The sequence below is a fragment of the Oncorhynchus masou genome, chromosome 14 (genome assembly GCF_036934945.1).
Source record: "Oncorhynchus masou masou isolate Uvic2021 chromosome 14, UVic_Omas_1.1, whole genome shotgun sequence".
In the NCBI taxonomy this organism is placed as follows: domain Eukaryota; kingdom Metazoa; phylum Chordata; class Actinopteri; order Salmoniformes; family Salmonidae; genus Oncorhynchus; species Oncorhynchus masou.
The window spans coordinates 33,333,723-33,346,451 of record NC_088225.1 but is presented as its reverse complement, the minus strand read 5'-3'; the positions used below and the strand labels follow the sequence as shown (position 1 = coordinate 33,346,451).

Sequence of the window (12,729 nt, the reverse complement as noted above, 5' to 3'; positions counted from 1 at the left end):
TGTGCTCCAGGGTGAGTATGAGGTGGTCTGGGGTTAGAGGTCAGGGGTTACATAACTGTGCTCCAGGGTGAGTATGAGGTGGTCTGGGGTTAGAGGTCAGGGGTTACATAACTGTGTTCCAGGGTGAGTATGAGGTGGTCTGGGGTTAGAGGTCAGGAGTGTAACAGACCTGTGCTCCAGGGTGAGTATGAGGTGGTCTGGGGTTAGAGGTCAGGAGTGTAACAGACCTGTGTCCCAGGGTGAGTATGAGGTGGTCTGGGGTTAGAGGTCAGGGGTTACATAACTGTGTTCCAGGGTGAGTATGAGGTGGTCTGGGGTTAGAGGTCAGGGGTAACAGACCTGTGTTCCAGGGTGAGTATGAGGTGGTCTGGGGTTAGAGGTCAGGAGTGTAACAGACCTGTGTCCCAGGGTGAGTATGAGGTGGTCTGGGGTTAGAGGTCAGGGGTTACATAACTGTGTTCCAGGGTGAGTATGAGGAGGTCTGGGGTTAGAGGTCAGGAGTGTAACAGACCTGTGCTCCAGGGTGAGTATGAGGTGGTCTGGGGTTAGAGGAAGGGGTCTGGGGTTAGAGGTGGTAGGTCAGGGGTAACAGACCTGTGCTCCAGGGTGAGTATGAGGTGGTCTGGGGTTGAGGTCAGGGAGTGTAACAGAACTGTGCTCCAGGGTGAGTATGAGGTGGTCTGGGGTTAGAGGTCAGGAGTGTAACAGACCTGTGCTCCAGGGTGAGTATGAGGTGGTCTGGGGTTAGAGGTCAGGAGGTAACAGACTGTGTCCCAGGGTGAGTATGAGGTGGTCTGGGGTTAGAGGTCAGGGGTAACAGACCTGTGTCCCAGGGTGAGTATGAGGTGGTCTGGGGTTAGAGGTCAGGAGTGTAACAGACCTGTGTCCCAGGGTGAGTATGAGGTGGTCTGGGGTTAGAGGTCAGGAGTGTAACAGACCTGTGCTCCAGGGTGAGTATGAGGTGGTCTGGGGTTAGAGGTCAGGAGTGTACAGACCTGTGCTCCAGGGTGAGTATGAGGTGGTCTGGGGTTAGAGGTCAGGAGTGTAACAGACCTGTGCTCCAGGGTGAGTATGAGGTGGTCTGGGGTTAGAGGTCAGGGTGTAACAGACCTGTGCTCCAGGGTGAGTATGAGGTGGTCTGGGGTTAGAGGTCAGGGGTGTAACAGACCTGTGCTCCAGGGTGAGTATGAGGTGGTCTGGGGTTAGAGGTCAGGAGTGTAACAGACCTGTGTTCCAGGGTGAGTATGAGGTGGTCTGGGGTTAGGAGGTCAGACCTGTGCTCCAACAGACCTGTGCTCCAGGGTGAGTATGAGGTGGTCTGAGCAGCTCAGCCCCCTCCAGGAAGCTCATCTCCTCCAGGATCTTGGTGGTCATCTTGTCCCCCTGAGAGAGCAGCTTCTGCAGGGTGAGGTACTCCTCCACTGCCCCCTCCACCTGGGGCAGGACCCCCAACATCTCCTCACGGTTCTTAAACCAGTTCACCTGGAGGGAGGTGGAGAAAAGGAGGGGGTGAGGTAGTGGAGGAGGGTAGAAAGGGAGGGGTGAGGTAGTGGAGGAGGGAGAAAGGGAGGGGGTGAGGTAGTGGAGGGAGGGAGAAAGGGAGGGGGTGAGGTAGTGGACGAGGGAGAAAGGGAGGGGGTGAGGGAGTGAAGGAGGGTAGAAAGGGGGGGGGTGAGGTAGTGAAGGAGGGTAGAACGGGAGGGAGGGGGGGGTGGGGTAGTGGAAAGGGAGGGGGTGAAGGAGGGTAGAAGGGAGGGGGTGAGGTAGTGAAGGAGGTTAGAAAGGGAGGGGGTGAGGTAGTGAAGGAGGGTAGAAAGGGAGGGGGTGAGGTAGTGAAGGGAGAAAGGGGAGGGGGTGAGGGAAGGAGGTGAGGTAGTGAAGGAGGGTAGAAAGGGAGGGGGTGAGGTAGTGAAGGAGGGGAGGGGGTGAGGTAGTGAAGGAGGGTAGAAAGGGAGGGGGGTGAGGTCGTGGAGGAGGTGAGGTAGAAAGGGAGGGGGGTGAGGTAGTGAAGGAGGGTAGAAAGGGAGGGGGTGAGGTAGGAGGGAGAAGGGGGAGGTAGTGAAGAAGGGGGTGAGGGGAAGGGGGTGAGGTAGTGGAGGAGGGAGGGGAGGGGGGTGGAGGAGGGAGGGGGTGAGGTAGTGAGGAGAGGGGGGTGAGGTAGTGAAAGGTAGTGGAGGAGGGAGGGGTGGGGTGAAGGGAGGGGGTAGTGGAGGAGGGAGAAAGGGAGGGGGAGGCAGTGAAGGGGGTAGAAAGGTGAGGTAGTGGGAAAGGGAGGGGGTAGAAAGGGAAGGAGGGAGGGGAGGGGTGAGGTAGTAGGGGTAGAAGGAGGTAGAAAGGGGGGGTGAGGTAGTGAAGGGAGGGGAGGAGGGGGTGAGGTAGTGAAGGAGGTTAGAAAGGGAGGGAGGTAGTGAAGGAGGTTAGAAAGGGGGGGGTGAGGTAGTGAAGGAGGGTAGAAAGGGAGGGGGTGAGGTAGTGAAGGGGTTAGAAAGGGAGGGGGTGAGGTAGTGGAAGGAGGGGAGAAAGGGGGAGGGGGTGAGGTAGTGGAGGAGGGAGGACGAGGGAGAAAGGGGGGAGGGTGAAGGAGGAGGGGGTGAGGTACGAGGGAGAAGGAGGGAGGGGGTGAGGGAGGTAGAAGGGGTGAGGTAGTAGAAAGGGAGGGGGTGATGTAGTGAAGGAGGGTAGAAAGGGAGGGGTGGGGTAGGTTAGAAAGGGAGGAGGTAGAACGGGAGGGGGGTGAGGTAGTGAAGGAGAGGTTAGAAAGGGAGGGGGGTGAGGTAGTGAAGGGAGGGAGGGGGTGAGGTAGTGAAGGAGGTAGAAAGGGAGGGGGTGAGGTAGTGAAGGAGGGAGAAAGGGAGGGGGTGAGGTAGTGAAGGAGGTTAGAAAGGGAGGGGGTGAGGTAGTGAAGGAGGTTAGAAAGGGAGGGGGTGAGGTAGCGAAGGAGGTTAGAAAGGGAGGGGGTGGGTCTGAAGGAGGGAGGGGGGGTGAGGTAGTGAAGGAGGGTAGAAGGAGGGGAGGGGGTGAGGTAGTGAAGGAGGGAGAAAGGGAGGGGTGAGGTAGTGAAGGAGGGTAGAACGGGAGAGGTAGTGAAGGGGGTGAGGGGGTAGTGAAGGGGGAGGGAGGGGGTAGTGAAGGAGGGAGGTGGTGAGGTAGTGAAGGAGGGAGGTGGTGAGGTAGTGAAGGAGGGAGAAAGGGAGGGGGTGAGGTAGTGAAGGAGGTTAGAAAGGGAGGGGGTGAGGTAGTGAAGGAGGTTAGAAAGGGAGGGGGTGAGGTAGTGAAGGAGGGAGGGGGTGAGGTAGTGAAGGAGGTAGAAAAGGAGGGGGTGAGGTAGTGAAGGAGGTTAGAAAGGGGGTGAGGTAGTGAAGGAGGGTTAGAAAAGGAGGGGGTGAGGTAGTGAAGGAGGGTAGAAGGGAAAAGGAGGGGGTGAGGTAGGAAGGAGGGAGGGGGAGGTAGTGAAGGAAGGAGGGTAGTGCTGCAGGGAGGGGGTGAGGGTGAAGGAGTGAAGGAGGGTAGAAAGGGAGGGGGTGAGGTGAAACCTGTAGAAAGGAGGGTAGGGAGGGGGTGAGGTAGTGAAGGAGGGTGAGGGTAGGTTAGAAGGAGGGGGTTAGTGAAGGAGGGAAAGGGGGTGAGGTAGTGAAGGAGTGGCCCGGGAGAAAAGGGAGGGGGTGAGGTAGTGAGAGGGAGGTGAGATCTTGCTCTCTGTTCTCCCTGTTTGCCCCCCTCCGTACACGGCCCCTGCGAAGCCCACCTCCCCCGGCCGTCCAAGGGAGGGGGTGAGGGTAGTGAAGGAGGGAGAAAGGGAGGGGGTGAGGTAGTGAAGAAGATTAGAATATGGGAGGAAGATGTCAGTGGCCCGGTCATTTCAGGAAGTTTAAAGAACAGAACATCTGGTCAGGGGAACGACAGGGTCTGAAGTTCCACTAGCTAGGGGCTCCCATCCACGGTCTGAAACTGTTCCACACAGGACGTTCCACCTAGTACCTGACAAGGAACAGAGTGCCATTTCAGGACAGAGAGAGAGCTCACAGGACGTGTTCCTAGTACCTCACAGGACGTGAAGACTGTTCCCCTGCTCACCTTGATCTCAGCCACGCGGGAGGAGAAGAGGGAGCGTGTGATGTCTGAAGACTGTTCCACTCCATCTCTCTCTTGCTCTGCTTGTTCTCCGTTCCCTGCTCACAGGACGGTCTGGAGACCCCCTCCGTACAGGACAGTGGACCCCGCTAGTACCTGCGACAAGACTGTTCCACTAGCTACCTGTTCCCCGGTTCCACCGTCCAGTCCACCAGAGGGTCGTCACAGGACAAACGTTCCACTCCAGCAGGGTCAGCAGCGTCTGTTCCACTAGCCCCGCCCACGACGCATCATCTGAATCACCTGACCAATCAAAGAGGAGAGGTCAGCATCATCTGACCAATCAAAGAGGAGAGGTTAGCATCATCTGGACCACCTGACCAATCAGAAAAGAGAAGATTAGAATATGGTTTGCATGTTTCAGAAACTTAAAAACAAAAACAAACATTTCAGGAATGTCTTTAAATGTGTCTGGAAGCTAGTACCTTTAGAAGTAAACAAGACGAAGTTGTAAGTGACGTTTGAGGTGATCAACAGCAGACAAAAGCCAGGAAGTTTAAATGAGTTTAGCAGAAGAGTCTCCTAAATGTTCCGCTAGCTAGTACCTGTTCACAGGACGGTCTGGAGACTGTTCCACTAGCTAGTACCTGTTCACAGGACGGTCTGGAGACTGTTCCACTAGCTAGTACCTGTTCACAGGACAGTCTGAAGACTGTTCCACTAGCTAGTACCTGTTCACAGGACGGTCTGGAGACTGTTCCACTAGCTAGTACCTGTTCACAGGACGGTCTGGAGACTGTTCCACTAGCTAGTACCTGTTCAGGACAGGACTAGGTCTGGAGACTGTTCCACTAGCTAGTACCTGTTCACAGGACGGTCTGAGACTGTTCCACTAGCTAGTACCTGTTCACAGGACGGTCTGGAGACTGTTCCACTAGCTAGTACCTGTTCACAGGACGGTCTGAAGACTGTTCCACTAGCTAGTACCTGTTCACAGGACAGTCTGGAGACTGTTCCACTAGCTAGTACCTGTTCACAGGACGGTCTGGAGACTGTTCCACTAGCTAGTACCTGTTCACAGGACGGTCTGAAGACTGTTCCACTAGCTAGTACCTGTTCACAGGACAGTCTGGAGACTGTTCCACTAGCTCGTACCTGTTCACAGGACGGTCTGGAGACTGTTCCACTAGCTAGTACCTGTTCACAGGACGGTCTGGAGACTGTTCCACTAGCTAGTACCTGTTCACAGGACGGTCTGAAGACTGTTCCACTAGCCAGTGACTCCTGTTCACAGGACGGTCTCGATGACTGTTCCACTAGCTAGTACCTGTTCTCAGGACAGTGAAGACTGTTCCACTAGCCAGTACCTGTTCACAGGACGGTCTGGAAACATGTTCCACTAGCAGTACCTGTTCACAGGACGGTCTGGAGACATCATCCACACAGAGAAACATGTTCACAGGACGGTCTGGAAACATCCACACACACACCTGTTCACAGGACGGTCTGGAGACTGTTCACACTAGCTCGAAACCACACACACAATCTGAAGACACACACACAGGCCGTCTCGAGAGAAACATTGTGGGTCACACACACAGAGAAACGGCACTTTCTCTGGCACACAGAGGCTCTTCCCTGGAGACCACACACACACACACACACACACACGCACAGAGAAACATCACACACACACCACACCGAGAGGGAGAGAGAAACATCACACATCAGTAGGACAAACAGCAGTGAAATCCACAGAGCAGCCTGTCTAAACCAGGAGGGTCGCTGCTAGTTCAAACCTCAAAATATAACTATTTTATTTACCTTTCTCGAAGCAGACGTTGTAGTCGATGTGCACCACCTCTCCCGTCGTCATGTCAATCAGCACGTTGTCAAGGTGACGGTCGCCGAGGCCAATGATGTAGCCCACCATAGACATCACAGCAGTAGACCTGGCGTAGGACTGTGGCAGGAGGAGGAAGAGGAGGAAGAAGAGGAGGAAGAAGAGGAGCGTTCATTTCCCATTAATTAGCCACCAGTAAGGTTTAATTTGACATTTGTTGACGTCTCCACTTCCCAAAGCATTAGTCCAACATGGCTTCCTGTCCTTCATCTGCACTAGTCAGAGAGCCCGGTGGATCCATAGAGGAAGATAGAGGACCTTTTATTTTTACATTTTACCACCCTTTTTCTCCCCAACTTCGTGGTATCCAATTGTTGTTAGTAATTACTATCTTGTCTCATTGCTACAACTCCAGTAGGGAGTAAGATAGAGGATAGAGGACTCCCGTAGGGAGTAAGATAGAGGATAGAGGACTCCCGTAGGGAGTAAGATAGAGGACCTTTTAGTATGGAAATGAACAGATCCACAAAGATGAGTCCTCTATCCAACTCTATGAGTGGATCCTGTATCCAGTCTTATTCACGCCATGTTTTCAGCTCTGTGTTATTTTCACATCGGTGCAGATGAAGGAAAGGATACGAGGAAGAAGCAGCCACACAACCTGTGTGACCTCGAACCCTTGACTGACTGACTGTAAACCTCGTTTGACCTTTGACCTCCAGCTCACCTGTGTGACCCTCCACCACTCGCTAGACGTGGTACAGGAGCACCACAGCTCTTTGGCCAGCAGGTTAGGGGGCGTGGACGCCATCAGCTCCTTAAGCACATCCCTCATCACGCTGAGCGGCCAATCGCGCCGCGAAACGTCCAGGCTGAGCCCCACCGCCTTCAGGGCGGGGCCTATCTTGCTGTAGTAGAGCTCACTGGGCCGTGGAACCAGAGGGAGGGGCTGGGGCTGCTGCTGGAACGAATCCTGGGCCTGGGGGAGGAGCGAGAGACAGAAAGTGATGAGAGATGAGTACAGACAGAGCTCAAGGCCCAACAAAGTGCCTGGCATTGCCATAGTTTCAATGTTGAATGTAATTGAGCTCTACACATTCACAGAGCAAGTTCCTACAAAAGATCACACACACACACACACACACACACACCCCCACAACCATTACCTTCTGAGCCTGCAGCACGGCCTCTCTCTGCTGCCAGCGCTTGTAGAGGCCGAACAGCGGCGTGGCGCCGTCCACCCATTGGATGAGTCCTGAGCGCGTCCCCAGCGGGGTGACGGAGTAGTGGCGGGCGTGGAAGTGGGGGCGCTCCTGCTGGTTCACCTAGAGGAGAACAGAGTTATGCTCTGCAGACAACAGCAGCAGTCATATGACCACATGAAACAGACCCTCTTTCAGTAGCAGTTAATATTACTGAAACAAGACTTCAGGTTTAATCACCTATTATACTACTTTTATTATTTGTTAAATCTTTTTTACATTTTTTTTTAAATGTTTGGTGTATTTTTTCACAGTTGAACTACACAGGCCCCCCCCCATACCCTGTACTCTGTGTTGTCTCTGGCTGGACCAGCCTAGTATTTTAAATGATCGATCAATGATGTTACCGTGGCGAACATGGCGTTGACTACAGAACGTACCTTGGTGAACATGGTGTTGACCACAGAACGCACCTTGGCGAACATGGCGTTGACTACAGAACGTACCGTGGTGAACGTGGCGTTGATTACAGAAAGTACCTTGGTGAACATGGCGTTGATTACAGAAAGTACCTTGGCGAACGTGGCGTTGACTACAGAACGTACCGTGGTGAACATGGCGTTGACTACAGAACGTACCGTGGCGAACGTGACGTTGACTACAGAACGTACCTTGGCGAACGTGGCGTTGACTACAGAACGTACCGTGGTGAACATGGCGTTGACTACAGAACGTACCTTGGCGAACGTGGCGTTGATTACAGAAAGTACCTTGGTGAACATGGCGTTGACTACAGAACGTACCTTGGTGAACATGGCGTTGACTACAGAACGTACCGTGGCGAACGTGGTGTTGACTACAGAACGTACCGTGGTGAACATGGCGTTGACTACAGAACGTACCTTGGTGAACATGGCGTTGATTACAGAAAGTACCTTGGTGAACATGGCGTTGACTACAGAACGTACCGTGGTGAACATGGCGTTGACTACAGAACGTACCTTGGTGAACATGGCGTTGACTACAGAACGTACCTTGGTGAACATGGCGTTGACTACAGAACGTACCTTGGTGAACATGGTGTTGACTATGGAAAGGAACTGCATGATTCGCTCATCTAGGTGGAGGTCCTCCAGACCTGAGAGAGGGGAGAGAGGAGGAAGGAGAGGAGGAGGAAGGAGAGAGAGGAGGAAGGAGAGAGAGGAGGAAGGAGAGAGAGGAGGAAGGAGAGAGAGGAGGAAGGAGAGAGAGGAGGAATGAGGTAGAGGTAGGAGGAGAAAGGAGAATTAGGTTTAGACTTTTATTCCTGCTGGTCGTCTGCCTGGAGGTTGTTCTGTCTGGAAGAGGTAGGGCAAGCTGCGTATATCGTGTGTGTGTGTGGTTGCTACCTTTGGAGAGGTAACATTGGAATACCTAGGATAGGATAAGTAATCCTTCTCACCCCCCCCCCAAATGATTTAGATGCACTATTGTAAGTGGCTGTTCCACTGGATGTCAGAAGGTGAATTCACCAATTTGTAAGTCGCTCTGGATAAGAGCGTCTGCTAAATGACTTAAATGTAAATGTAGGTAAGGGTAGTTGCGTTCATCGTGTGTGTGTGTGTGTGTGTGGTCGCTACCTTTGAAGAGGTAAGGATAGTTGCGTTCATCGTGTGTGTGTGTGTGTGTGGTCGCTACCTTTGAAGAGGTAAGGATAGTTGCGTTCATCGTGTGTGTGTGTGTGTGTGTGTGTGTGTGTGTGTGTGTGGTCGCTACCTTTGAAGAGGTAAGGGTAGTTTCGTCCGTCGGAACCCAGGAAGTGTAGTTTCTTGGGCTTGGTCTTGGTTGGCAGGATGGTGATGGTGTTGCCAACACTCTGGATGGTCAACGCGTCCGTTGCCGACACCTCGCCCGGCAACGCCATCTCAGTGGTCGCCATGGCAGCCAGGCGGGGGCTGATGTGGTCCAGACGCAGCAGATAGCTGGTCCTCTTCTGAGCCCTCTGCTGGAGACTCAGCATGATCTAGGAGACATTTTAAACTTTCATTTAAATCCACTTCGACAGAAAAAGTACTTGGTTCAGCTTCCCTTCACCCCAACCCAAATCTTAAAGAGGTCTTCAATCCCCTAAAACGTAGAAAACGTCTGCCTATTTTGACGCCTTTAACATAGAAACATCTGCCTTTAACATAGAAACATCTGCCTTTAACATAGAAACATCTGCCTTTAACATAGAAACATCTGCCTTTAACATAGAAACATCTGCCTTTAACATAGAAACATCTGCCTTTAACATAGAAACATCTGCCTTTAACATAGAAACACCTGCCTTTAACATAGAAACACCTGCCTTTAACATAGAAACACCTGCCTTTAACATAGAAACACCTGCCTTTAACATAGAAACGTCTGCCTTTGACGTAGAAACGTCTGCCTTTAACATAGAAACGTCTGCCTTTAACATAGAAACGTCTGCCTTTAACATAGAAACGTCTGCCTCTGACGTAGAAACGTCTGCCTCTGACATAGAAACGTCTGCCTCTGACATAGAAACGTCTGCCTCTGACATAGAAACGTCTGCCTCTGACATAGAAACACCTGCCTTTGACATAGAAACACCTGCCTTTGACATAGAAACACCACTATTTAACATAGAAACACCACTATTTAACATAGAAACACCACTATTTAACATAGAAACACCACTATTTAACATAGAAACACCACTATTTAACATAGAAACACCACTATTTAACATAGAAACACCACTATTTAACATAGAAACACCACTATTTAACATAGAAACATCTGCCTTTAACATAGAAATACCACTATTTAACATAGAAACATCACTATTTAACATAGAAACATCTCTATTTTGGGCGGATTTTGATCTTGAACAATGTTTATTAGAGGTGTTGTTGAAATCTGTCTTGAAGTCGCCTTATTCACGTTACCACACTACAACGTATTGACGACTTTACATGTCTAAGGAATGTACATGTTAGGGGTCAGGGGTCAAGAGGTACCGCGAAACGGTACGGCGTGAGAAAAAAGGTGGAAGTGCAGAAAGTTCATATTCTGTTCAAATAATATTATTATTGTTGAATTATGAACGTTCGTTGAGGAGGGACGCAAAAGGACAACCGTCTCGTTTGAGTTCCTGAAAAGGCAGACCCGTTGCTAAGGAAACGGGACCTTCAGGGATGTGGAACTCAACTGGAGACAAGGTCAACAGATGGAGAGGAGAGGGGGGGGGGGGGGGTATTATATTTAATATTTACATTTTTAAAGTATTTATTCTGATGGATAAGATGAGGGCGAAATGAACTTTGGTTTTGATAACAAGCTGAGTAGACAGTCAGCCAAAACCCGACACGCTAACCAGCTGGGTTTCTCTCTCGTCTTTAAGGTGCTAATATTCTCCTTGACAATATGAGCATCTTATCTTGTACAGTTAACAATTTGAAAACCATTTGTCGTTAGCTAGACATCTCAATATCTGCGGTGCTGTTCATTTTAACGTCATCTCCCCGAGTCTACCTTTAATCATTAGTTGGGGACAATGCGAAACGTCACCCTACCCCCTAGGGGAACACAAACATCACCCCACCCCCTCGGGGAACACAACCTCACCCCCCCCACGGTCCTGGTCGTACCTGTTTGAACGGGACCCAGCTGCTGGCCGGGTTGGCCGGGTTGTGAGGGCTCTTCAGTCTCTCCAGGGCCGAGGTGATGGCGTCCCCGTAGGTCTGCTGGAACCAGGTCTCGTGGGGGTCTCGGCGGGCGTCGTGGTGATGCTCCTCACGTGGTCCAGAGCGAACACCACGGGACGCATCAGAGCGGAGTGCTTCTCACACATGATGGCCACCTTCTCCTCCCTGACAGAGGAGACACACTGTTCATCTATGTTCCTTTAACTGAGGTTAAAACATACATGTTGAGACAGGACAGTGTTGTATAGTTAGCGAGTGAGAAGTGCAGAGGGTCAGAATGAAACCCATCACCTCTGGCAGCCTAGGCTAGCCAGTACCCGAGACAGGGACTAGGCTAGCCAGTACCCGAGACAGGGACTAGGCTAGCCAGTACCCGAGACAGGGACTAGTCTAGCCAGTACCCGAGACAGGGACTAGGCTAGCCAGTACCCGAGACAGGGACTAGGCTAGCCAGTACCCGAGACAGGGACTAGGCTAGCCAGTACCCGAGACAGGGACTAGGCTACCCAGTACCCGAGACAGGGCCTAGGCTACCCAGTACCCGAGACAGGGACTAGGCTACCCAGTACCCGAGACAGGGCCGAGGCTACCCAGTACCCGAGACAGGGACTAGGCAGGGCCTAGGCTAGCCAGTACCCGAGACAGGGACTAGGCTAGCCAGTACCGAGACAGGGACTAGGCTAGCCAGTACCCGAGACAGGGACTAGGCTAGCCAGTACCCGAGACAGGGACTAGGCTAGCCAGTACCCAGTAGGCCCAGTACCCGAGACAGGGACTAGGCTAGCCCAGGGTAGGCCCAGACCGAGACAGGGCCTAGGCTAGCCAGTACCCGAGACAGGGCCTAGGCTAGCCAGTACCCGAGACAGGGCCTAGGCTAGCCAGTACCCGAGACAGGACTAGGCTAGCCAGTACCGAGGACAGGGAGCCTACCAGCACCCGAGACAGGGCTACCCGGACAGGGCCGAGGCCAGTACCCGAGACAGGGCCAGGCTAGCCAGTACCCGAGACAGGGCCGAGGCTACCCAGTACCCGAGACAGGGCCGAGGCTACCCAGTACCCGAGACAGGGCCGAGGCTACCCAGTACCCGAGACAGGGCCTAGGCTAGCCAGTACCCGAGACAGGGACTAGGCTAGCCAGTACCCGAGACAGGGACTAGGCTAGCCAGTACCCGAGACAGGGACTAGGCTAGCCAGTACCCGAGACAGGGACTAGGCTAGCCAGTACCCGAGACAGGGACTAGGCTACCCAGTACCTGAGACAGGGACTAGGCTACCCAGTACCCGAGACAGGGACTAGGCTAGCCAGTACCTGAGACAGGGCCGAGGAGCCAGTACCCGGACAGGGCCTAGGCTAGCCAGTACCCGAGACAGGGACTAGGCTACCCAGTACCCGAGACAGGGACTAGGCTAGCCAGTACCCGAGACAGGGACTAGGCTACCCAGTACCCGAGACAGGGACTAACCTCTAATTATGTGCATTAATTAACTGTTTTGTGACTGGGTCATTCTGAAACCGGTGTTTGATTAATCAAATCCTATACTTTGTGTGCCCTAGCGGCCTGTGTTTCCCAGCGGCCTGTGCCCTAGCGGCCTGTGCCCTAGCGGCCTGTGCCCTAGCGGCCTGTGCCCTAGCGGCCTGTGCCCTAGCGGCCTGTGCCCTAGCGGCCTGTGCCCTAGCGGCGTGTGCCCTAGCGGCGTGTGCCCTAGCGGCGTGTGCCCTAGCGGCGCGTGCCCTAGCGGCGCGTGCCCTAGCGGCGCGTGCCCCCTAGCAGCGCTGGTGCCCTAGCAGCGCGTGCCCTAGCAGCGCGTGCCCTAGCAGCGCGTACCCTAGCAGCGTGTGCCCTAGCGGCGTGTGCCCTAGCAGCGCGTACCCTAGCAGCGTGTACCCTAGCAGCGTGTACCCTAGCAGCGCGTGTTG

General features: G+C 53.2%; 1 protein-coding gene across 1 annotated transcript in view; it reads right to left on the bottom strand.

Annotated features, from left to right (window-relative positions):
- LOC135553877 (serine/threonine-protein kinase SMG1-like) overlaps positions 1-12,729 on the bottom strand; it is a 130,821-nt gene that overhangs the window by 35,908 nt on the left and 82,184 nt on the right. The window contains 11 exon segments of the mRNA XM_064985803.1: positions 1,291-1,323; positions 1,325-1,482; positions 4,075-4,169; positions 4,255-4,374; positions 5,896-6,034; positions 6,642-6,893; positions 7,081-7,239; positions 8,184-8,254; positions 8,872-9,118; positions 10,755-10,873; positions 10,876-10,976. Of these exon segments, the coding sequence (XP_064841875.1) occupies positions 1,291-1,323; positions 1,325-1,482; positions 4,075-4,169; positions 4,255-4,374; positions 5,896-6,034; positions 6,642-6,893; positions 7,081-7,239; positions 8,184-8,254; positions 8,872-9,118; positions 10,755-10,873; positions 10,876-10,976 (1,494 nt within the window).